The sequence below is a fragment of the Acartia tonsa genome, chromosome 8 (assembly GCF_053477335.1).
Source record: "Acartia tonsa isolate MP-2025a chromosome 8, ASM5347733v1, whole genome shotgun sequence".
Taxonomy (NCBI): domain Eukaryota; kingdom Metazoa; phylum Arthropoda; class Copepoda; order Calanoida; family Acartiidae; genus Acartia; species Acartia tonsa.
In genome coordinates this window covers 7,420,772-7,446,708 of record NC_137267.1, presented here as the reverse complement: position 1 = coordinate 7,446,708, position 25,937 = coordinate 7,420,772, and the positions used below count along the sequence as shown (strand labels likewise).

Genomic DNA, 25,937 nt, shown 5'->3' with positions numbered 1-25,937 from the left:
ATATTATGGTTGAGTATTTATCAGGGCTCTTGTGTCCTCATTTATGAAACTTTTATCTTTCATAGATAAGAATTCTTTCAAAGGTACAAATATAAAGTAAGAACAGTTATATTTAAGGAAACTACATTCCTATTATTAATATATTCTTGTGTAATTGTACTTTCACATATTACTGTATGTTTCTTTGATTCTTATAATATTAAAGGAGACATTACACCCGTAATATTTTTAAACTTCTAAGAAGTTATCATTTAAAATTATTTAGACCTCTTGTATGAAAGGGTTTTTAAGTAATTTCAATCAAGTTTAATCTTAATTGTTGGTAATGGTAAGGAATATTAGTTATCAATACTATGTTCTTGGCTTATCATTAGACCATTGTAAGAATAATTTATCATACTTTCTTTCTAATCTTTACCTTAGTGTTTCATGTACGCTCGTACAGCACTATGTGTATATTGTTTTGAGTTGGGCAATATTTAATATAGTAATCAAAATTTTATATTAGAGTGATCTAAATAAATTTCTCAACTCTTCTATGTTCCTCCCTGTTCAATTGTTCATAACAGGTTAACAAGGTAGAGGTTAGTTTACTCAATCTTGTACTTCAGGCACAGTTATAATACCCTTGTTGCTATCTGGTTCTGTGTGCTCATCTTGTTACATCGTTACTTAGTAACATACTCAAAGGGTTTTACTACTCCTCCCCTTTTATTAAAAAAAGGTATTTCATTAGAAAGGGTTTGTAACCCCTTTTCACATTCTCCTACCCTCTTCATAGGCGGAGCTAATTGTGGTAACACATTTCTCTTTATTTCCCCTCCCCTCTTCACTTATAGGTGGAGTCAGCGAAATATTATATTATAGTTTATAGTTAATGATTTATCTTAAACATAGTTTTCAGTGTTGAATATATAATAAGGGAATATTTCTTTCCCAATTATTATTCATAATTCTACCCTTTAAATGATTTAATGGTTTTTATGAACTAGTTTGAAATCATTATTGTTATTATCTTCTACTTCAGTGGAAAATACATGGTTTAAAGTACCTCCCAAATTATTTATTGTTTGCTTTGTTAGGCAAAGACCAAATAGTTTGGTAATATCATAAAATTTCCAACCCAATATAGATAAAAGGCATAGCATTTCTTCTCCCTCTTTATTTCTTAAGTGTGGAGCTCTTCAAGTCTATTTACCTAATTTCTAGGGGTGGAGCCTTCTTATAAGGGGCGTGTCTCCCTAATCAATTGTTGTGACAAAATCAAAGGCTGAAATATTTTCTGACTTGTATGTTTACAAGAATTAGCTATGTAATAAAAACTTTATGAAATATTGTAATTGTTTATCTTTAAACATTTACTTTCATACTACTTATGGATGTTGTCATCCTTGTCATTGTAATTTCTGACATTAAGAATATCTGAGAAAGGAAAAATCCATTCATACTCATTTTTCTTACCAAGTTATTACATATATTCCTAAAATCATTCACTATCATAATTTAAGTGTACACTACTAGTGTGTATGATTAACTATTTTGTATTGAGTTAAAGTTTGTGTGTATCAGATACAAAACTTTCTTTTCTTGTTTTCTTTGTCTTTTTAAGGAGAGTTCTGTTTTATCAGTACAGATTACAATTAACTTGCAAGAAATTTTGTGGCACAAAGTATTTTGATAAAGGAGTCTTGTACTACCTAATCAAATACTTCGTTCAGTTTTTGTTGAATATTTAATTCTGAATCTTCATTCTCAATAATTGCCTATTCAAGCATAATCATAACTGAATCATGTTGTCATATAAAAATTTGAGTTTTTTACCCTTAATACCTGAAGAATCTGAATCAGGTTATAGCAGCACATGTTCATTGAGTAATTCAGGTGCTTCAAGTTCTGACCTTTCACTTCCAGACTTGAATGATAATTGTACTATTACTGAATTGGACTTGTTTCTTGCCAATGCTGAAAAACTGATTTCTAGACTAGAAATATATGGCAGTGTTTATTCAAATTCTTCTCATTTGAATAGCCATTTTCTGTGCTACCAAGATTTAAATGTAAGGTTACATTTAGCTCAAGCATTAGCATTCAATATGAAATCTATTACACATATTAATAAATGTTGTGCTTTAATTCTTCAGATTGAGGAAAGTAAACTTGAGTGGCTAGTTAACTGTCCTAATCATCTTTTTCTCTCTCTTACTAAGAAAACTCAGCTTGATGTTTCAGCTGACAGTGATAGCAGTAATGCAGTTGATTCCTTAGAGGTAAATGTCATTCCTACCAATATAATACAAAACTCACATGAGCTTCATGATTATATTGCCAAGTTTGAAGGTTTGGATTCTGCAATTTCTTGCTGTAATGTTTCTTATTCTATACCTAAAGTTCAGGATCAGTCTTCATTCTCTGTAGACAGTAGTTCTTGTTCTGGTCATATTGAAAACATCATTCCAACTGACAATCCAACTCTGGATAATGAAAAAAAGAAGGTTGATATTGTTGATAAAGTTCTGAATGATGAGATGCATTCTCTTTCCAAGATTTTAATTGCTACTCCTAGTAAGGATTTGTCTCATTCTTATTTGGTCTATTTGCACAATGGCCATGTTCCTGTTGTAGATAGGCAAATATCTTCACTGCAGCATTCTCTTAGAGACTACATCACTTTCAAATTTCATGATGCTAAGTTAGCTCTATCTGCTGCTGAAGTAGTAAAGAATGCAATTGATTGGACTATTGATATTAGACATCTCTTCATGTCTAAGGAACTCTTCAAGAAATCTCAATGCCAAAAATTGTATGGTAATTTGAGTAAATTCTCTACAGATCCTAATATTGACATTTATAGATTCTTTCATGAATTTGAGGCTTTAACTTTTGACTTTGATTATTCTGCTGAAAAAGCTGACTTTTTGTATTCCAAGTATCTTGTTAAAACTCATCAAGAAGAAGTCACAAGATACAGGCATGATTATAAAGCTATCAAATCTTACATGATTCACAAATATGGAGATCCTAAACCTATTTTGATGAATCTTGTCCAACCTTTACATGATCTAAATTTACCTGACAGTCATGCTAATCCTGCTGTTTCAGTTATATACTACAGGAAGTTTCAAGCAGTTCTTGAAACAATAAATTCATACCTAGATTCTACTTCTGAATTTTTAAAGGATTTTGAGATGTGTATATTCTCACATGAGTTTCTTCTTAAACTCTTACAACTTATGCCTCTTGATGCAAAGAAAAAATTCTTTAAGCAGATGGATATGATTAAAGAGGATTCTATTCATGTTAAAGGCAGAATAGCATTTAATGTTCTGTTGAATACAGTAAGATTTCAGTTCAAAATTTATGATCGTATTTTAAAGCATGATAATTCTGCTTCAAAGTATTCTAATTGTGACGAGGAGTCATGTATCTCCTATCACAAAAGGATAAAGTCTGTTAACATACCAAAGCAGCCAATTGCTGGTGAGAGATCATTTCCTTGTGTTATTTCTGGACACAATCACAGTGTAAATGAGTGTTCCAAATTCCTCAATCTTTCAACACAGGAAAGAGTTAAGCATAGGAAGGATTTCATATATAAACATTGTGCTGTTTGTCTCCAATCATCTCTCTCATGTCATGGTGGTAAATGTATAAATATTAAATCTGTTCCAAAGATTTTATTATGCAAAGGGTGTAAATTTATGAATAAGATTAATCCTGAAAGACCATGTTATTCTGTATTGTTTTGTCTAACCAATTCACATGGAAAACCACCAGACTCTGAAATCCTAAAAGGCTTGGAAAAATACATTCCTGGGTTTAAGCCTTATGTAGGACAGAGAGTATGTATGTAAAGATTTCAAGGATCAAGATGATTAAAGTCTTGTTTGTCACCATCTGGTTGCATTCTGCAAAAAATATCTACTTTATTTCAATACCTATCAACTTATATTTTGTGATTTTAATTTCATTGTAATAATATTCAATTATTGTGTTAAAGGTTTCATTAAATATTTTGTGAGGATTACCTTATTTAAAAAATTCTATTTTTATGAATTGTGAGGATTGATACAGAAAGTATTTCAACAATTTTGAGAGAATTTTATCAGTAGAGGTAGAATTCCATACCTAACTGAAAATCTCCTAAGTTATTCACACTATTATTATTATGGTACAGGTTTTTTCAAACAATATAACCATAAAAATGTATTTCTATCTATTTGTCAGTAGAGGTTTTATTTTAAATCTAACTGCAAAAATGAGTTATTTAATGTTATTATAGTACAGGTTTTATTACAACCTAACTAAGTAACATAATTATGACAAATTTTATTTTCAGTAGAGGTTTTATGATAACCTAACTGTAAAAGTACATATTTGTAATTTGTGTTATTAACAGTATGGGTTTTATTAAATAACCTAACTGCTTAAAGGGAATGTACGCTATTGTGTTGAAATCTTTGTTGCGGGAGTGTAACAAAATTATATTTGTTTAATATAATAATTCATTATAATGTTATTCCAACACAAAAGACGACATTTGACTTTATATTTATGTACACGTACCATGTTTTTCCATCAGCTGATCTTTGTTCACATTTACATACATTCAATTTGTCATCTGAGTTCTAATGTGAAAGGTCTATAGCTGAATTGTAATGATTATAAATATGTTCTTATTGTGATTAGTAATTTACTTTGTGATCTTTATGCTTTTAAGGATTGTATAATATTTAATTATTACTGATTTATTATACTTTCAGACTCCTTAAAGCATTCTTTTAGAACAATCTTAATGTCTAATTAGCTAAAGTTAATGTAAAATTAATGTTACTTAATGTTTATTAAAACGTAACTAAATTAACAAATAAAACGTATCTAAATAATCAAAATCGTGGTCTCTTTAATATTTTCTATTCTAAAGGTAAGAATCCTTTTTCAGTAACTATACATTGGTTTAAAGCAAGGATTATGTTAAAAGTCAGCTTAACCATTAGGAAAAATCAAGAACTATGTGAAAAAGTTTAATTTTAGCTATAATGGGAGAAAAAAGCAATTTAATGCCCATTTTATATAATACGGAAAATTTCTTCCTTTCCCGTTACCTTATAAAAATCGTCGGAAAAAGCCGTTTTTTAAGCAAACAAAAGCGCGTTTTGCTCTATCTGTGAGATATTATGAATGAGATAATGTTAAGATTTGATATTAAGATGAGAAAAATTTACGTTCACAGTCCCTTTAATGAGATTATTTTTCAGAATATTTGTAATGTTATGGGAGGTTGGCAGAGATTAATACCCAATGGTGTTGTAGCAGCTTATTTCAGAGGTGAGTATATGTTGTAGTAAAACTTTCCATAAATTAGAACAATAGCAGCTAGGGTCCTAAAGGCCTCTAGGAGCACTTGAAGTGGGGGGGGGGGGTGGTAATTTGACTCTTCACTTAATTTTAAAAAGAAAAAGTTAGGTTGCGTACATACAGACAGACATCCTTATCATTACAGACCTAATTTTTCTTGTTATAGATAAAAATTATTGGTATAAAAATTTAGACATAGTGAGTTTAAACCAACCAATCGTTAATAAAAGTTCAAAAACTTTTAAGCCAACAAATAAGCGAACTTGTTTGTAAATATTTGGATGATAGTTTAATTAACAGTCCCTCCCACCCAGCTTTACAATGTAACATAAGCCACTAGCATCTGGAATCTCTGTATTGGAACGGGTAGAGGGGGACTAGAAAATAGCTTAAAACCATCCTAAGACATTAATCTGAAAATAATATAGCATAAAGCCATCCCAGGACCTATTTGGAGCTTACCCAAAATTCAGAACCCAATCGGTTCAGCAGCAAAAATATCCTTACTATTTTATATAATAATAGCGGCTGCTCCCCTAGCATCTAGGGGCTATCTTAGGACCTATAAAAAACTTCACTGTAAAGGAGAACCATAGCGGTTAGCGAGATACTTCAGTACAAAGAGACAGGCAGACACACATCCTGTTACTTTATTATAAAGACACTGTATTTTAGTTGAGAAGTTATTAAAAGTTGGAATCCGTGGAACTCACAGTGCTCAAGCCATCACTGCAGGACGAAACATGCAGGTAACAATGGATATTTATCGCATCGTATTACATACAGCTTGCCGTGGATATTAAAATAAAAAATGAGTAGATTAAAACAAGTTTTGTTGCTTCGAGAGGGGCCGAGGTTTCGGGCTAACAAACTGGTTTGAATTTTGTGATTTATTTGATATTCGTGGAAAATTGTCTTTAATACAGTACATGATTTTTTAGTATGACTGAGAACCGGATCTAATCTATTAGATATTAATCGAATCAGTTTCGAAGCATTACGGAAAAAAATAATAGGGAGAGCACGGACGAACGGACAGACATCATTCTACTTTGTATTATAGATATATAGGACAGTGATCTATTTTTAAATGTGTTTGTTTTCATGAAAACTTGTTTCAGATTAAAATCCTGCCCGCCCTTTCTGATAACTACATGTACCTGCTTATTGATGAAAAATCAAGGTAATTGTTTTATTTTTCAATATTATTCAAATGCTGAGCTGGAGTCTTTGTAAAAACTTTTTGGTTCACTGCCACACTATAATTAGTGAGGCTCGCTAAAAGATTTTATTAAATCTCCTCCAAAATCGCATAAAAAAAGATTTTATTAAATCTCCTCCAAAATCGCATAAAAAATCTACAAAAATTAAATAAAATCATAAAAGGGTTATTAACTTAAGATTTTGTTTAATTTTTTGCAGATTTTTAATGCTAGTTTGGAGGATTTTTCACAAAGTTTTTAGCGAGTCTCACTAATTTTAGTGAGGCAGTGAGCCTAAAAGTTTATTAAGAATCCACTTATGATTTATTAAAATTGTCCATTATTAACAAAATTCATAAATAAACTAACTTACTCTTTGAGTCGTATAAATATGTTTTACTTTTAAAATTGTGCTTCATTGTCCCGGAAATCACCCTACAGTATTATTAACCATGGACGTCAATTTAAGGTCAAGTATCACAACCAGAATCTTTGCGAAAATTGCTTTGGATTGAATTTTAAAGGGACAATAAAATCTATTTATTGCATCATATTATAGACAGCTTTCCGCGGATATAAAAATGGAAAATTATAAGAATAAAACCAGTTTTGTTCTATTTTAATATTCGTTGAAAATTGTCTGTAATACGATGCAATACCTGATTTTTTAATATTGCTGAGAACCGGTTCTAATCCAGTGGATATTAAGCGGTTTGGAAGCTATACTGAAAAAAAACGCTCTAAGACTTTAAATTTTTTTAGAGAAGCTGCCATAGTTGATCCTGTTGCGCCCGACACTGTAATACAAGCTGTCCTAGATGAACAAGTAAGGGCTAAAGTTTAAGTGCATACCTACTTTATAACTTAGTCTTAATTTTAGTATTTCTTAAATGAATTTTTGTTTTTCTCAAGCAGTTATTCAACCCTATTAAACATTAATTTTTCACATATTATCAAAGACATTTCATCTATTTTGCAATTTTGTCTGTAAAGTTCATTAAGTCCTCTTACACTTGCGTGCTTGATCCCGTTTAGATTTTTCTTCTTATACTTCACTTCAAAACAGGGTTGTAATATTGGGCATTTTTTTATATAACGGGCCGCCCAATTGCCCAAGAGGGTTTTGGGCGCCGTTTTGGAAATATGTCATAAAAAGCATATAAATAGGATATAAAATAGACTAAAACCATCTCTGAACCTATAAAAGCTGCACTGGAAAGGAGAACCATAGCGATATCCTTCTCTAGTTACATAAAAAAGCTTACTATTTTAAATAATAGTTAATATCACCCAAAAAGTAGCCCCCCCCCCCCCCCACCTTTTTCTAATTGACAATTTTGAATGTTTAATTGCCTGTGTTAGATGTATATTTGTCAGGGTACCTACGATATATGGCAAATTACTGTCGAATTTACATCCAGACAAACAATTTTGACAAAAATACATCCACTGTATTTCTGACAGTTGCAGGAACGGCAACGTCCCTTTTCTAGCCCCCAAAACGGAGGGCGGCCCAAAAACGGCCCGCCCAAAAAACGCCCGCCAAAACCGCCCGCCCGCTTCAAAATGATGTAATCGTAGGTACCTACCTACTTTATTTTATAAATTGTATTTTTATACAGGGCGACCACTGCATACTATATATACTATTTATACTATATAGGATGAATTTGGATACTATATCATACTATATGACCAAAATTTACTATATATACTATATATTATTACCTTTACTTGACCAAAATTTACTATATATACTATATAGGGTAAAGCGGGGCGATCTCGGTTTTGAGGTGAAGTCGGTATTTTTTTGACCACCTTCATTAAATGACATTTTCTCCATGTTCTAATCGACTGACAGAAAAAAACATTAAATCAAATTTGTTCCTTATTAAATTGCCTACAAAAAAGTATGAAATGAAATTTTTTTGAGATGAATTTTTAGGGTACTTATTGGGTCTCAAAGTCAGACGTCAAAAAAATTTTTTTTCGATTTTTTTGCTTCTGTCGGAAAAACGGTAAGTTGGACAAAAACTGCTAAGAGCTAGAGCTTAGACGTCTTCAGGGGACTTATTAAGAATCTAATGGGCTATCCATTTCCGTTTAAAACTTTAAAAAAGCTTGTATAGTTTTTTCTTAAATCGACTAAAAGTGAAGCGGGGCGAATTCGGTTTTTTCACTTTTTATACTAACTTTTTCAATTTTATATAAAAAAGTGAAATTTTCGAGAAAAAAAGTCAAATTTCTCGTACTTTGAAAAAATTTATTTTTTTTGTAGAAAAAATTGTCCGATCTTTATAAATTTTTTTGTGAATGCTCTTTATTACATTTAGCAACTTTAACCTTTAGGGCATGCTGTAATTAAATCAATATGTCATAGGTTTTTTGAAGCTGGAAAATCGACCACAGATTTTGCCAAACTTTTCTTTTTTTTTTCAACTTGATTTTTTTTAGGAAATTTTGCTAATAGAACTAATTTTTTTTTTGGCCAAATCTATTCAAAATTGCCTGAATTTTAAGGATCAAGCCTTAAAAGTCATAAAAAGTTATTTTTTCTAGTAGTATTTTTATGTTTTTTATCAAAAAAATTTTCGAAAAAAAAGTCAAATTTCGCGTACTTCGGAAAAATTATTTATTTTGGTAGAAAAAATTGATTTATCTTAATAAAAATTTTTGTGCATACTCTTTATTACATTTAGCAACTTTTACCTTTTGGGCATGCTGTAATAAAATCAATACGTCATCGATTTTTCGAAGCTTGAAAGTGCCCTACCGACTTCGCCTCAAGGCGGGGCGAAGTCGGTGCCGTTTTAGAGATCAATTTTGACAAACTTCCCAAAGTCCTAGGTTTACGTCCTTTTAGGACCTGATCGACTTTTCCGAGATATTTCTACTGGTCTTGGTCCCATTTAAAAAAAATAATTTTTACGATTTGCAGGTTCAAAAAACCGAAAAAAACACAGAGTACCCTAATATTACATTTATATAACAAAAAACGAATATTGTCAGTTTTGTGACAACGCCTCTTAGAGAGCGTTTTGTCTTATTTTCACAGTAGGTCTTCATCTATTTCTAGCCCCTGCGGTGGGCTCAAAAGATACTGTGATACGACAAAAATGCATAAAGTTCTAGGTACAGTAAAAAAGAGATAAAGAATATCCTTTAAAATATATTTTTGATTTAAATATCAGTTATTTTTCATAGAATCAACTTAAGAGTAAGGGGGAAGTTTTACCACATTCGCTTACTACGTGATTATTAGGCTAGGTATCAATGTGAGACTATAGGTTATAGCGGATAAGAGTTTACTTTTGGGTAGAAGTTCACTTATAATTAATAATTTTTTTTTGGATAAGTTTCCAGGTTCAGGTGCTGCAGGCTAAAAGGTGGTTTCTGGACAGGTAAAAAATTGTAAGATTTAGAGATCAACTTATTAAACAGAATATGCATCTTTCAGGATGTTATTAACATATCTGAAGAAAAAAATTAAAATTGGCCTCCAATTTCTGGTCCTGCAGGCCACCAGGTCCACTCTGGACTGGTAAAAATTTAAATTTTTTGTTTGAAGAGTTAGAGGTCAACCTATAAAACAGAATATGCATCTTTTTGGATGTTATTAACATATCTGAAAAAAATTGAAAATTAGCCCCCAGGGTCAAGCCCTGCAGGCCTCCAGTTCCACTCTGGACAGGTAAAAAATCAAATTTCTTATTTTAGGAGTTAGAGGTCAACTTATTAAACAGAATATGTATTTTTTTGGATCTTATTAACATATCTGAAGAAAATATATAAATCCGTCTCTAAGTTTTTGTTGAAGAGTTAGAGGTCAACCTATAAAACAGAATATGCATCTTTTTGGATGTTATTAACATATCTGAAAAAAAATTGAAAATTAGCCCCCAGGGTCAAGCCCTGCAGGCCTCCAGTTCCACTCTGAACAGGTAAACAATCAAATTTCTTATATGAAGAGTTACGGGTCTATTTATATAACAGAATATGCATTCACTTGGATAATATTAACATATCGTTTTCCAAGTTCAGGTTCATTCAGGACAGGTAAAAGACTCAAATTTCTTATTTGAAGAGTTCAAGTTCAGGCCTCCAGGTTATCTCTGGACAGAGTCTACATGGAAGCCTGCAGCACCTGGACCTGGAGGTCAATTGTATTTTTTCTTTAGATATGTAAATAACATCTAAAAAGATGCTTATGGTGTTTTATAAACTAACCTCTAACTACATAAATAAGAAATTTTGTTTTTTACCTGTCCAGAGTCCACATGGAGGCCTGCAGCATCAAAACCTGGAGGTCGGTTGTCATTTTTTCTTTAAACATATAAATAGCATCTATAAAGGTGCTTATGTTGTTTAATAAACTCCTTAAACTTAAGATTTTTATTTTATTCGTGTACAGAATCCACCTGGAGGCCTGTAGCTCTTAAACCTGAAGGCCAATTTTATTTTTTCCTTCAAATATACAGTGTGTTTTTTTTTATGAGAACTTTTTTGAAAGCAATTTTACCCCACTTATAGTTATCAGAATTTAATGATTAAAGGCTTATTTTCTTTGTTTTTTAAGGCAATTAATAGAACAACAAAAAAACATTTCAGTTTTGTTTTAAAAAGTACAGTAAAATCTAAATTTCAAAACTTAGGTGTCAACATATAAAAATGGATTTTCTGTAGTCGACTTTGGGGGGCCAGTACTCCCTCCCTGGTTGAGATATGACCTTTAAACTTTGATATGTTCTAGTACATGTCCCTAATAGTATCTGTATACATTTTTAGCTCTATATCTCAACTTTGAAGTGTTTAGCAGCCATTCTTGCTAAAGGTTGATTATTTGAGCATAAGAAAAATGCGCTAAAATCATTTTTAGATGTTGACACCTAAGTTTTTAATTTTAGATTTTACTGTACTTTTTAAATAAAAACTGAAATATTTTTTTGTTGTTCTATTAATTGCCTTAAAAACGAAGAAAATAAGCCATTAATCATTAAATTCTGATAACTATAAGTGGGGTAAAATTGCTTTCAAAAAAGTTCTCATAAAAAAAACACACTGTATAAAGAACATCCAAATATAAGCTCATTTTGTTTAACAAATAGGTATACCATTAACTTTTCAATTGAGGGAAGTTTGATTTTTACCTGTCCAGAGTCTGCAGGACCAGAACTTAGAGGTCGATTTTAATTTTTTTCTTCAGTTATGTAATGTTAATCTAAAAAGATGCATATTCTTTTTTGTAAGTTGACCTCTAACTCTTCAAATAAGAAATTTGAATTTTTTACCTGTCCAGAGTGGACAATGACATGGAGGCCTATAGGACCAGAACTTGGAGGCCAATTTTAATTTTTTCATCAGATATGTTAATAGCATTTAAAGATGCATATTCTGTTTTATTAGTTGACCTCTAACTCTTCAAATAAAAAAAATATCTAACCTGTCTAGAGTGGACCTGGAGGCCTGCAAGACCAGAACTTGGAGGCCTATTTTAATTTTTTTCTTCATTTATGTGAATAACATCCAAAAAGATGCATATTTTGTTTTATAAGTTGATCTCTAACTCTTCAAACAGAAATTTATATTTTTTTACTTGTCCAGAAACCACCTTCCAGATAGCCTGCAGCACCTGAACCTAAGACCTATCCAAAAAATGATTAAATATATGTATGTGAAATACTAACCAAAAGTAGACTTTTATTCTAAATAACCTATAGTCTCACATTAATACCTAGCCTAATAATCACAGAGTAAGTCCCTTATATGTGAAATTGCTTTGATAACAGCTATGCTTTGAGTTATTATTGATGATGTATATACTATGTATTACTTAATAATTCTAAATCCGATACTATATCATACTATATGAGTTTTAAAAAATATACTATATATACTATATGGATTAAAAATATATACTATAAAAATACTATATTTTTTTTGTTTTGGAGTGGTCGCCCTGTTTATATTTTTGTAGGTAAAACTGACAACTATCCTTACCACTCATCATCATTGGTAAGTGTAATTAAAAAATAGATAGCGGCATTGCCCTCACCATTCAGGGAAAATTTAAATAACATTCCTAATGATGATATTGATCAACATAATTACCCTTTCATAAAATAAAATTGTTATTGGAATTTTAGATAAAGAAATTCTGAACTAACCATTCAAAATTTAAAAGTTCTCTAAGTTTTTAATGAGAAAAAATGTTATTAACCTTTAATTTAGACATAGGGAAAAACTAAAACCTCCTCTCCCTTGTGCTCAATTTATTTTGAAAATAAAGGGGATGGGTTTTAGTGCTCAACGGGGACTTTGTGACAAAGCACCCCAGTTCTGTAAAGGGTTGGGAGAGCGGGAGGATTCTGTGGGATTTTCCTGGGTGGGGTATCTCAACTTCTCAGTAAATAATAGAAGCAAAATAAGACTAAAAGTACCCTAGGGGAGGTTCGTTCTTGTTTAATGAGTTATTTTCAAGGGATCATGCAGGTGGCAACAAAGACCTACTCCAGAAAGTTCCAGGTTTGGCTGTTCTTGGTGGTGATGACAGGTGAAACAAATTAACAAAGGGGGGGGGGGGGGGTATGTAATGTAATCTTCTCGAAATAAGTTCAAAAATGATGCTTAGAATCGAAATTCCGTTAAGAAACTTGGCACGAGTAATCCTTGGTAGATCTGTTTTCCCTAAATCGAACAAGAAGTTAAAAACTAACGGCTGGCAGCTGTACAGTTTGTCCGGTTTTTGTTTGGCTAATTTCACAAAGAAACTTCACAAGCCCTATCTACACATCATACTCTTGGCTGCTCCCAGCCGTTTCCATCAAAATCAACATTTTCTGAACCCAAAATAATAAGAAGAATCCGGGTTTATCCGAACTTTTTGCTCACATTCATCGGGAATCCGAATCAGTTATGGATCAATTTCTGTTCAATTTTCACAACTCCAATAAGATTAGGAAATTGGGAAAAATGCCTTATGCTAGTAAATTTAACATAAGTATTTTATGTTTTTTTTTTGTATTTGTAAATTGAACAAGGATGACAACAACCATAAAAGCGAAGCTCTGAAATGAAAGTACCAACGAACATTAACACTTGTAGTTTGTCAGAACTGAATAAGCAGAATATGGATGCATAAGTACGAACAATATTGTAAGTAATTTTGTTGGAAAACTGCATAAATAGAAGATACTGTTTGATGATATACTTACAATTTTAGGACTTGATTATAGAGATGCTTCGATTTTAACATTATACCTTGTTTTAATAGGAATCAGTATTAAAAAATCAGATGAATCGGATAATTTCAACATACAAAAATTTGTTTCTAAAAAGTAAAAAATCAGCACGTTTTAGATTATAGAAAAGCTTCGCTTTTTTTCTTGCATTATCTTCTCTTTTAATGTTATAAAATTGGGATCTACTGCAGTTCAGTTCAGTTGTAGGCCTTCTAATGCTGCTTAAAACAGTGTGCGGGCATGATCTGTACGTTCAGCCGTTTGGCAGCTAGCAGCCTTTAAAATTCATAGATTTTTGGAAATATTCGTTTCCAGCAATATTTTACCGTCAACTGCAGTAGATCCTAAAATTGTTCTTTTTAGAATTGACGGCGTGACGAACTTTGTGAAAGACGGTGATATTGCTAAAATTGGAAACCTGAACATCAAGTGCTATGGAACACCCTGTCACACAACTGGTAAATATCAGTGATTTAACGGGATAAGACAATAGCCGATAAATTGATGTACATCCCGCGTACATACACAAAACTATCCCTTTTGTACATAGCTTAAAACTAGTGGTTGAAACGTTTGAAAACTCAATTTAATGAAGCAACTAATTAAAATTCACTTAAGTCCCCAAAGTTTTTAAGAAAACGTTATCATAAAAATTTGGGGAATATTGTAATAAACAGCCCCTAGTCCTCATTCTCTCTCTCTCTCTCTCTCTCTCTCTCTCTCTCTCTCTCTCTCTCTCTCTCTAAAGTGTTTTGGGGGTGTTTTGCTTGCCCCACTAGCCAATTGAAGGAAAGTGCCAACATTCAATTTTCAAAGTTTTATATTTAGATCCAATCATATAAGAGATTTTACAAAAAAGAATTAGGTTGATAACTATACAGGGGTGTAAATTCTGCACAAGATTTATTTTTTTTCCCCTGCTACAAAATTTTATATTTTTCTTCCCCCCCAAGTTTTTTCTCATCAAGTAGGGGGAAAATGGAAAAATATTTAAAAAACTCTATATTTTATTTATTTTATCCCTCCTACCACACATTTTTTAAAGTTTTTTTCACCAAGGAGGGGGGGAAATAGAAAAAATGTTTTCAGTTTTCTTAATTTTTACATTTTTTTTCCCTCCAACCACTTATTTATTATTCCCCCCCCCCCCCTGAGCAGGGGATCCCATGTAGAATATACACCCCTGTAACTATAACTACAAGCCTAAACTTCCAGGGCAAAATTTTCCTTTCCTTTAAGTGTTCAAACTTCCGCCTTTTTCCTTTCGTAGCACAATATGTTTGTACACTATCTAACTAATAATGTAATCGGATTGATCCTACATTTGCTATCTTTTGATACAATTAAAGTGATTGTTGATCTAAACTTGCTATATTATATTTATTATTTTAGGTCATATTTGTTATTACATCACTGATTCTGAAAAGGACGAGAAAGTTGTTTTTACAGGTTAAGAACCATGTTTCAAGCAGCAAAACTACTCTGTAACTATTCAGTTATTTTCTGTCAGTTTGGATGCCGGCAGTGTTGGCAAAAATCCAGCTTTTTCTAGAAAAGTCCGGTTTTAACTGGTTAGGTAAATATTGGGGAAAAAACACACAGTATAAAAACATTAGAATTTATAACAAAAAAAGACTTATTTTTAGAAAGAAACGGTTTTTTGTTGTTGTAAATTATGATGTTTTTATACTGAGTGTACAGGCGTTTTAAGAAAAAAAATAAGAAGTTTCTTTAGAAAAAGTAGTAATTTAGGACCCTTTTGGAGGCAAAAACAGCATTTTTTCAAGGTGGACTTTTGCTATGGATTTTTGTTGGTGGTTAAAACCGGAAAAATCCATGTGGTTTAATCTGCCCTGGAATTTTCCTGCCAACCCTGTTGGATATAACACAATCACAAAGGGAAATGATTATGTTTTTAACTTAATCAAAAAAAATCTTATTCAATTCATGCTTTTTGTATTGATGTATAATGTATATGGACCATGCACATTAAACAAAATTAATCCTTTGGTAGATTATCGTTATTGAAGGAAAAGTTTAGAGGATTTTTATTGACCGGCGACTGTGGCGTAACATCTTGCGCATCCTCGCGTTGTTGAGAAGGTGATATATTCGGATCATAACCGCGTCATAACTATAGACGTTAAAAAATAGATCCTACTGCTTATAGGTATCAAGTGAGCGACATAGAAACTTAGATTATGGGGAATTTCTTGGTCCAAAAATGCACAGATTGGACTTTCAGAAAAAAGGATGTGCAATAAAAGGGTTGATTATCTGAAGGTCGTCTGACCAAATAATCATGCACATCATTAAGAAATATTTAGTTCAGAGATGCAACAATTCAAGATCTCATGTTGCTCCTGGATTATTTTTTATCTAATTTAGGAGACACCCTGTTCCTTGGCGGGTGTGGACGATTTTTTGAAGGAACAGCTGAGCAAATGTACACAGCGCTTATTGAGAAGCTTGGATCTTTGCCCGGTGATACTAAGTAAAACTTTTATTATTAATTCTTGAAAAAAACAACACATATAGTTTTAATACTTTCTTATCAACTAGCGGCTACGCACTTTGATGCCTCTAGGGGCACTTGATGACTTGATGAGGGGGAGTTGAATTTGATAACCCAATTTTTTGTGTTTTTGGGGGGATGGGGCATGGTACCCTCCCCCATAATAGTTATAAACCTTCCCAGGACCTATTAGAAGCTACCCTGTGAAGGAGAACCTGATCGGTTCAGCGGTTAGCGAGATCGTACGGTACACACAGACAAACACACATCCTGTTACTGGATTGTATGGCCCTAAGGGCCTCAAAAACAGTGATTCTAAAAAGTGTCTCCATGGGTTTATGTTTGTGTGTCACACTTTTATATGTCCATTCTCCTGTTATATGACACTAGTGTTCTAGTCTTTTGCAAGGTTGTGCTATAACATAAATATTTATTTCATCAGATTAAATTTTTTTCGGCTAAAATCATTAGACATTATTTTTCAATATTTCTTTGCAGTAATTGGATGTCTATCTACCAATGTAGTAGAATGTGTGTGTTTTTATGGATGATTGGAACGATATGGCCAAATTTTGTTTTAGGGAAGAAGTGAAAAAAAAAATTTCCGCGTTCATAATTTTAATGATTTTGGTAGTTTTGTTAAAAAGGGAAAAATGGTTTAAGACAGGGAGATTAAAAAGCGGCAGTTGCACGAAATGCATTTATACTTGAATTTAGTGAACTGCATATTTTTTCTTGTTTAATGTTTAATGGTTTAAACTACATTTATAGGGCATATTTATGAAAGAATTTAAATTTTCTACCACGTAGATTTATAATATTAAGACTTGAAAATCGTATTCTTGTGATATATGCAATTTATATAGCTGGCTTTTTTTTTACAAAAACAGCATGAAAACTTATTTAATGATGTCTAATTGTTTAATTATTGTAATGTAAAACTTCTATATGTTTGACTGTTTATTTGTAACTTTTGCTTGAGACCATTTTTCTAAAATTGTTGCAAAAATATATTTTCCTACATTACTAAAATTTACTAGCGCCCCGCGCACTAAAACCTAGCAAGTGTGCAAAAAGCCAGTTGAAAGTTTTGCCAGCAGTCCGTTTTAGTTGCTATGTGCAACAAAATGTACTTCATGCAACTATTCCTTACTCTCTTCCTTCCTTCTCTAATCAGTCCTTCCAAGCTAGACACGTCTATTTTATTAAGCTCTTCTAGGGTTTTCATGAAGAAAGCTTGAAATTTGGCAGGCACTGGTTTTATCTTTCTTGAAAAAGCACACTTAAGACTTTTTAGATAAATAACAAGACATTATATTAGATATATTATTGCCTAGGGTTTACTGTGGACACGAGTACAGTTTCCAGAATCTTGCCTATGGTGCTCAAATGGAACCTAATAATCAACAGACATAACTATCTATTATTACCTAGGGTTTACTGTGGACACGAGTACAGTATTCAGAATCTTGCCTATGATGCTCACGTGGAACTATAATATATATTATTACCTAGGGTTTACTGTGCACCCAAATGCAGAGGCGAATTATACTATCCACACCTCTCCGCAAGAATCCGCAAAGTGTGGCGATAAAATTAAGGCCTATATTTCATGTTTTCATTTACAGTTAAATCCTTCTTTCCCCTTCTTCAGAGATATTTAAGTTTTTAAAAAAAATTAAAATCCTTATCATTAAAATAACAACAACGACTTTTAATTTTCAGGGTTAATATATTGCCTATCAAAAATATTTTATATTGAAATGCGATTATTGACAATTAATTAGATGAACTTTTGAAATGAAATAAATTATACACTTATTTTTAATATCCCTGAAAATTTTACCTTACTGAATTTGAAATTTATATCTGTCTGCTAAAATGTCCATAACATTTACATAAATAACTCCTAGTGGTAAAAAAATAATAATATTAATTTGTTGTAATTTATAACAGATTTTTAATGTAATAGCCTACGTATTTGATTTTATACGATATAATCATATGTAATAATTGGATTTTTTTTATTACAGCCATAGCAGTGCCGCATTTTTTTGCGGTAACCAAGACGAAATTTAAATTATCTCCCGCAAACATGTATTCAATTTGCAAATGAAACAAGGATGACAACATCCATAAAAGCGAAGCATTGAAATGGTAGGACAAACGGACATTAACATTTGTATAGTGTCAGAACTGAATGATCAGAATTTAAATGTATAAGAGTCAAACCTAAATTGAAAGTAAATTTGTTGAAAAACTGCTAGATACAGGATAATGTTTATGGACATACTTACATTTTTAGGACTTGATTATAGAGTTGCTTCGCTTATAACATTATACTTTGTTGTCCCAGGAATTAATATACCAAAAATCAGATCAATCGGATGATTAGATCACATTAAAATTTGTTGTCAAAAAAGTAAAAAAATCAACATGTTTAAAATGGACGTACGGACATTCTGGTAATGATTATAGAGTTGCTACGCTTTCTAAATCGTACCTAACTACTAAAGGATTCACCATGCAAAGTTTGAAATCGATAGGACAATTCTAACATGCCTAAATTAACGAAAAAAGCTATCCGTTACGGACGGACGGACCGACCCTAATTATAGAAATGCCTCACTTTTAAAAATAGGGCCCAGATGCAGTAGTCAGAAAGGATAGTTTGAATTACCTAGGGTGAATGTTAAAATTTTTTATAAATGGGGGGGGGGGGAAGTTCTAACACTTCTCACTGTGGGCTACAATTGAATCAAGACAAAAGTAAGTGCCGAGCCCTGGGACCTATGTAGGGTGAAAATAGACATAAATCCTTGATGATTCCAGGTGGAAACAAAATATTTTAGCGGGGTCTTTTAGTTTTTTTTCAATTTAAAGTTCTGAAAAAAAATTGAAAAAAATATGAAAATCTTTAATAAAAAACAAACAAAAAATAATTTTCAATATTTTTTTTTGCTAAAAGATATAAACAACTTATATAAATACTATAAGCTTTAAAAAAATCACAATTTTCAAATTTAGACTTTCAATATAAAGATTTGTAGAAAAAACCTAACAACAAATTCTAACATATTTCTGATCAACATAGCAATAAAACGTCTTTTGCAAAATCTTTATCATCAAAAATAAATAGCACTTACTAAAGACTTTTTTTCATTTAAACTTATACTTTTCACATTATTTAACTTTAAAGATTGATTTTTTCTAAAAGAAAGGTTGCGTGATTTTTTTATTCATAATTAATTGCCTAATTTTGAGATTCAGATAAAAAACTTTACTACTTTATATTAATGGATAATCTTCTAGCAACGGCTACGCCTCTAGAGGCATATGAGGCCCTTGGGTTGTGGGGGAAGTCGAACCCCCCTTACAATTACAGTTTTTTTTTAATGAATAAGTCAAAAACATTTATTTTGGAGAGTTAATTCTCTTGGGATAGTGGTGGTACCCTTTCCTAAAATAGTTATAAACCTTACCAGGACATATAAGAAGCTACCATGTAAAGGAGAACCATATTGGTTCAGTGGTTAGTGAGATCCCTTGGTGCACAAAGACTCACATAGAACGTGTTACTTTATTATAAAGATACATATATACACAGAAACTCTACAATCAGAGTATGTCTGTTTGTTCATCCGTCTGTATAAAAACATTACAGAATATATTTATTTGGTACTAGCGGCTACGCCCCTAGAGGCCTTTAGGGGCACTTGAGAGGGGAAGAAGTGATTGAATTCTACAACTAGATTTTTATTTTAGACTTAAAAAGAAAAAGTAATTTTTTGTGTGTGAAATGGGGTCCTTTTTTAGGGGTTGATTTCTCCTAGGATGGTGGAGGTACCCTCCCAAAATAAGTTATAAACCTTCCAAGAACCAATAAGAAGCTACATAGAAAAAAAAGAACCATTGATCACTGTTAATTACTATTCAGGGATCTAAAGGGATAAGACAATGACCGCTAAATTGATTTACATTCCCAAACATGATACATGGATAACGCTTATGTATGTTTCAGTTAATGGTTGAAATGTTGAACACTTAATTTAATAATCCAACCAAACAAAAATCGCAACAGGTCCCCTAAGTAGTTAAGCCAACGAATAACAAATTCCTATATTAAACTATGGGGACTAGTCTAATAAACAGCCCATTGTCCCATCTCGCTCTGATTAAAAAATTTTTTTATCTGTATGTTACGCTTGCTATTTTCTTAATTTGTATTCTTTTAAACTTAAGAGCTTCACTAATTATGGATGTTGTCTTTTTCCCTTGTTAAATCCAATTACCTAATTCTGGATATTCTTTGAGGTCAATAATTACAATTATATTTTATTAAATGGAAAAAGAACACTTTAATCATAATTCAAGATAAAAATTATTTTATCACTAGCGGTTTTGCCCCTAGAGGCATCTAGGGGCCCTTGATAAGTGGGGGGAAGTTGACCCCTCCCCTACTTTCAGTTTTAGTATGTAAAAGAAAAAGTTTTTTTTAAATGTTGGGTAAGAACTAATTTTTTCTAAAATAATATATTCTGTAATGTTTTTATACAGACGGATGAACAAACAGACATACTCTGATTGTAGAGTTTCTGTGTATATATGTATCTTTATAATAAAGTAACACGTTCTATGTGAGTCTTTGTGCACCAAGGGATCTCACTAACCACTGAACCAATATGGTTCTCCTTTACATGGTAGCTTCTTATATGTCCTGGTAAGGTTTATTACTATTTTGAGGAAGGGTACCACCACTATCCCAAGAGAATTAACTCTCCAATATAAATGTTTTTAACTTTTTCATTAAAAAAAACTGTAATTGTAAGGGGGGGTTCGTCTTCCCCCCCAACCTAAGGGTCCCTATTTGCCTCTAGAGGCGTAGCTGCTGCTAGAAGATTATCCATTAATATAAAGTAGTAAAGTTTTTTATCTGAATCTCAAAATTAGGCAATTAATTATGAATAAAAAAATCACGCAACCTTTCTTTTAGAAAAAATCAATCTTTAAAGTTAAATAATGTGAAAAGTATAAGTTTAAATGAAAAAAAGTCTTTAGTAAGTGCTATTTATTTTTGATGATAAAGATTTTGCAAAAGACGTTTTATTGCTATGTTGATCAGAAATATGTTAGAATTTGTAGTTAGGTTTTTTCTACAAATCTTTATATTGAAAGTCTAAATTTGAAAATTGTGATTTTTTTAAAGCTTATAGTATTTATATAAGTTGTTTGTATCTTTTAGCAAAAAAAAATATTGAAAATTATTTTTTGTTAGTTTTTTATTAAAGATTTTCATATTTTTTTCAATTTTTTTTCAGAACTTTAAATTGAAAAAAAACTAAAAGACCCCGCTAAAATATTTTGTTTCCACCTGGAATCATCAAGGATTTATGTCTATTTTTACCCTACATAGGTCCCAGGGCTCGGCACTTACTTTTGTCTTGATTCAATTGTAGCCCACAGTGTTCTACGTAAACAGTGATTATAGGCTCTGTCTTTGGAGTGAGAGGATAAATTATTTCACAAAAAAGTTTCCTTTTGGGATGTAGTTTTCCTATTTAAAAAAATTAGGATTTACTTTTAAAGTCAGAATAAAACTTATTTAACAGAAGTTGCTACTTTATGGGCAGTATGAACTAATTTGAAGGAAATTTTTAAATCAGGCTCCATGTTCAGGTACTGCAGGCCTCTAGGTGGACCCTGGACAGTTACAAACTGAAAAATTCCACTATTAAAGTTAGAAAAAATTCAAAAAATATTTTTCAACAAAAGTTGCTACGTTATGGATGGTATGAACTAACTTGAAGAAAATCTTGAAATCAGGCTCCATGTTCAGTTACTGCAGGCCTCCAGGTGGATCCTGGACAGTAAAAAACTGAAAATTTTTACTATTTACATTAGAACAAACCTTATTTTAAAATCTGCTACTTTTTAGCTAGTATTACCTGATAAGCTTAAGATCTCGGTAACCACTGAACCGATCGGATTCTTCTCTTCAGGGTATAAACCTATTAGTCATGTTGTGGTTTTAGGCTATTTTCTTGGAGCGTGGGAAACCTCCAACCCCCCCCCCCCCAAAAAAAAAAATAAAAAATACCCCCTTTTTTTTTGAAGATGCAGTTCCAGAGTTTGAATATGCAGAGCCAGGGCCTCAATTTTTTTTTGATGATGCTAATGATGATGAAGATTCACCCCATGTACTACATTTTTTAATTACTTCTTTGGGCAAAGCCCCTAGAGGCTAGAGGCAAAGCCGCTAGTAACTTAAATAGTAAAAATTTTAGTTTTTAACTGTCCAGGATCCACCTGGAGGCCTGCAGTACCTGAAAATTGAGCCTGATTTCAAAATTTTCTTAAAATTAGTTCATACCATCCATAAAGTAACAACTTTTGTTCATTAAGTTTTGTTCTCACTTCAAAAGTAAAACTTTTCAGTTTTTAACTGTCCAGTATCCACCTGGAGCCCTGCAGTACTTGAAACTAGAGCCTGTTATAAATTTTTTTTAAATCAGTTCATACTATCCATAAAGTAAGTTAAATAAGTTTTTTTCTAACTTGAATTTTTTTTACCTGTCTAAAATCCACCTGGAGAGGAAAACTACATCCCAAAAGGAAACTTTTTTGTAAAATAATCTATCCTCTCCCTCTAAAGACAAAGCCTATAATCACTGTTTACGCAAAAGTGTCAGAACTCCCCCCCCCCTCTTAACACTAATTGAAAGGCCATAATTTATTGAATTAAAATGTGATTATCTTATTATGTAAAGTAGTAAGCTTTTTTGTCTGTAGCGAAGGATCTTGCTAATCGCTGACCCGATATGGTTCTCCTTTACACTGAAGCTTCCTATAGGTCCTGCGGTGGTTTTATGCTATTCTATTTGATAGATAAATTCTGGGTATGGTGTTAGGCTATTTTTCTGCCTTTATTTATCCTTTAGAATAGAGCCTCTAGATGCTAAGGGCGCATTCGCTTGTATATATCAAAGAGCGAAGCTTTTTTATCATTATTAAAGCGAGTTTTTCTATAATTAGGGTTGGTCAGTCTGTTCGTCCGGAATGTATAGCTCATTTCGTTATTTATGGCATGTTAGAGTTGTCCTATCAATATGAAACTTCATATGGTGATTCCTTTCGTAGTAAGGTACAATTTAGAAAGCGTAGCAACACTATATTCAATACCAGAATTTTCGTATGGCCATTTTAAACATGTCGTTTTTTTACTTTTTTAACAACAAATTTGTATGTGATGTTATTATCCGATTTATCTGATTTTTGGAATACTGATTCCTAGGACAACAAAGTACAATTTCATAAGTGAAGCATCTCTATATTCACCTCCTAAAAAGGTATGTATGTCCTTAAACATTATCTTGTATTTCAGCAGTTTTTAACAAATTTACTTACAATTTTTTCGACTTTTATATATTGATTAATGAGTTCTGACAATCTACAGGTGTTAAACTTCGTTTTTCAACCGTTTCAGAGCTTCGCTTTTATGGATGTTGTCATTCTTGTTTTTTGTTTGTCTATTTTTGAGGCGTCCAAATGATTACTGTTTGGAGGGAACAGGGGACATAACTCCATCTATCACACAATTAAAATGAGAGTGCGATCTAAATTTATGATCCCAGTATGTTACTGCAATTTTTAAACTTAATCTTATCGTCATATTATAACCTTAAAATTAGGCTGGATATCTAAACATGTTTCTTAACAGCCATTTTCCTGGTTAAAATCTTTATTTTGCACACCTGCGGAATTTGAGGCTTGTGTGCGGCTGTCGATCCCTTGAAATTACTATTCTTAGCCCAACATAAGAAAACGATATATTCTATGATAACAGCTGATTAGATAAACAATACTTCCTTTTAATGAAAAAATATGTATTTTTTTGCAAAAATCATGTTTTAAAATTTTTTAAAAAGTTATACAGCTTAAGAAATAAAAATAAATAATTTTTATTTTACACCTTTTTTTATTTTGCTGCCTTAATAAGGAAATATTTAATATATTTGATTCGGCTTAATGCAATTTTTTATCTTTTTTCTATGATTATTCAATACATATGAAAAAGTAACATTTAAAAATCTCGCCACAAGAAGATTTAACAAACAAAACATTGATTTTGAGTACGATTTGATTTTTAAGTTTTAGAAAAACTAGAGAAATATTCAAAGTTAAGTGTTTGTTTGCATTTTGAAAAAATAATTTTGGCCTGTTCTATTTGATTAGAACTTTTCAAACAAACTTCATTTTATAAAAGATTAATATTTTTTAATGTTTTTTAAAACATATTACTTTAGAGTGGTTAAAAGTTTATTTTTCTATGTGATTTAGGGGTTGCAATTTTTTTGCAAATTACGTTTTTTGGCTTTTCATTCAAATAAGTTGCACAATTCTGGTTTTTACTGTATAAATTTATTAAATGACTTCAGAAAAACATATTATAATCCTTACATTTACTTTTTTTTCTAACAATCTGTTTTTAGGAGACTTTTTATATCGCTGACAAAAATGGCATTATTCTGCAAAAAAAATATTTTTTTTGCAAATATAAAGATATGAAAGTATTTAATAAATGGTTAACTTTAATTTTTGTTTTAGCAAAATGCATTATTGTTTCTTATAAGATGAAAATAAGGTATTGCGAATATTTGTTGCAATTTAAATGCGATTTTATTGCAAAAAGGAGGACATAGGATTTTAGTTTTAACAGATTATGATTCTGGACCCAAAATTACATAGGACTGAAGTTTTCCTTTGTTGATTGCTGAAAGTTAAAGTTTCTTGCTCTAGAATTGCTATGTGTGTGGACACGAGTACAGTCTCCAGAATCTTGCCTATGGTGCTCACATGGAACTATAATATATATTATTACCTAGGGTTTACTGTGGACACGAGTACAGTCTCCAGAATCTTCAGGGTGGCCACAATGTACGGATGTACGGAAATGTACGGATTTTTAAAAAAGTGCTAAAAAAATGTACGGATTGTACGGATTTTTCATTTTGGTGTACGGAATTTCCGAGCATGGTGTTATGATTAGTGTATTATCTTTAAAAAGGGGGGGGGGGGGGTTTAATGCAACCATCTCGTAATCAATGATTAAATAGCACTTAGAATTCGAATTTCGATCTGAAATTTTGAATGAATAATCCTTGGTAGGTCTATTTTCCCTAAATCGAACAAAAAGTTGGAAAAGTAACAGTTAACGGCTGGCGGCTCAGCCGTTTTGCCATTTTTAGTAGCGAAGCTACTCTATAATTCACTATGTCCGTCCGTCAGTCCGTCAGTCAGTCCGTAACGCTATGGGGGAAATGGGATTTACTCAGCTCCTATAAAAGATAGGATTCTGAAATTTTTTGACAACATTCCCATCATTAAGGAGCACAATTAACTATAAAACATCAATGGCGGTCGGACGGCTTTTTAGCAGGTTTTAGGCTATTTTTTTAATTTTGCACATTTTCCCCCATATCTTTGGTGTTTATGGTCCGATTTTCAAAATTTTTTCAGTTAAAGATATCAAAATTAAATTTTCCGTCGTTTGGAGAAAACAATAATGACGGTCAGACTGCCTTTTTGCAGGTTTTTGGCTATTTTTATATTTTTTACATTTTCTCCCAT

The 25,937-nt window shown here is 31.8% G+C and overlaps 1 protein-coding gene across 2 annotated transcripts in view; it reads left to right on the top strand.

Moving 5' to 3' along the window:
• Positions 1-5,228: 5,228 nt before the first annotated feature.
• tzn (hydroxyacylglutathione hydrolase tenzing norgay) overlaps positions 5,229-25,937 on the top strand; it is a 32,673-nt gene continuing 11,964 nt past the window's right edge. Inside the window, exons 1-10 of one of the 2 annotated variants that reach the window (XM_080168902.1) lie at positions 5,229-5,325; positions 6,031-6,104; positions 6,477-6,538; positions 7,320-7,383; positions 12,532-12,569; positions 13,036-13,107; positions 14,159-14,253; positions 15,188-15,244; positions 16,184-16,289; positions 25,193-25,376. In XM_080168902.1, the coding sequence (XP_080025028.1) occupies positions 5,271-5,325; positions 6,031-6,104; positions 6,477-6,538; positions 7,320-7,383; positions 12,532-12,569; positions 13,036-13,107; positions 14,159-14,253; positions 15,188-15,244; positions 16,184-16,289; positions 25,193-25,352 (783 nt within the window). In that variant the 5' untranslated portion in view covers positions 5,229-5,270 and the 3' untranslated portion in view covers positions 25,353-25,376. Of the gene's footprint in view, positions 5,326-6,030; positions 6,105-6,476; positions 6,539-7,319; positions 7,384-12,531; positions 12,570-13,035; positions 13,108-14,158; positions 14,254-15,187; positions 15,245-16,183; positions 16,290-25,192; positions 25,377-25,937 lie in introns of those variants that run through there. The other variant, XM_080168901.1, reaches the window with a different exon arrangement.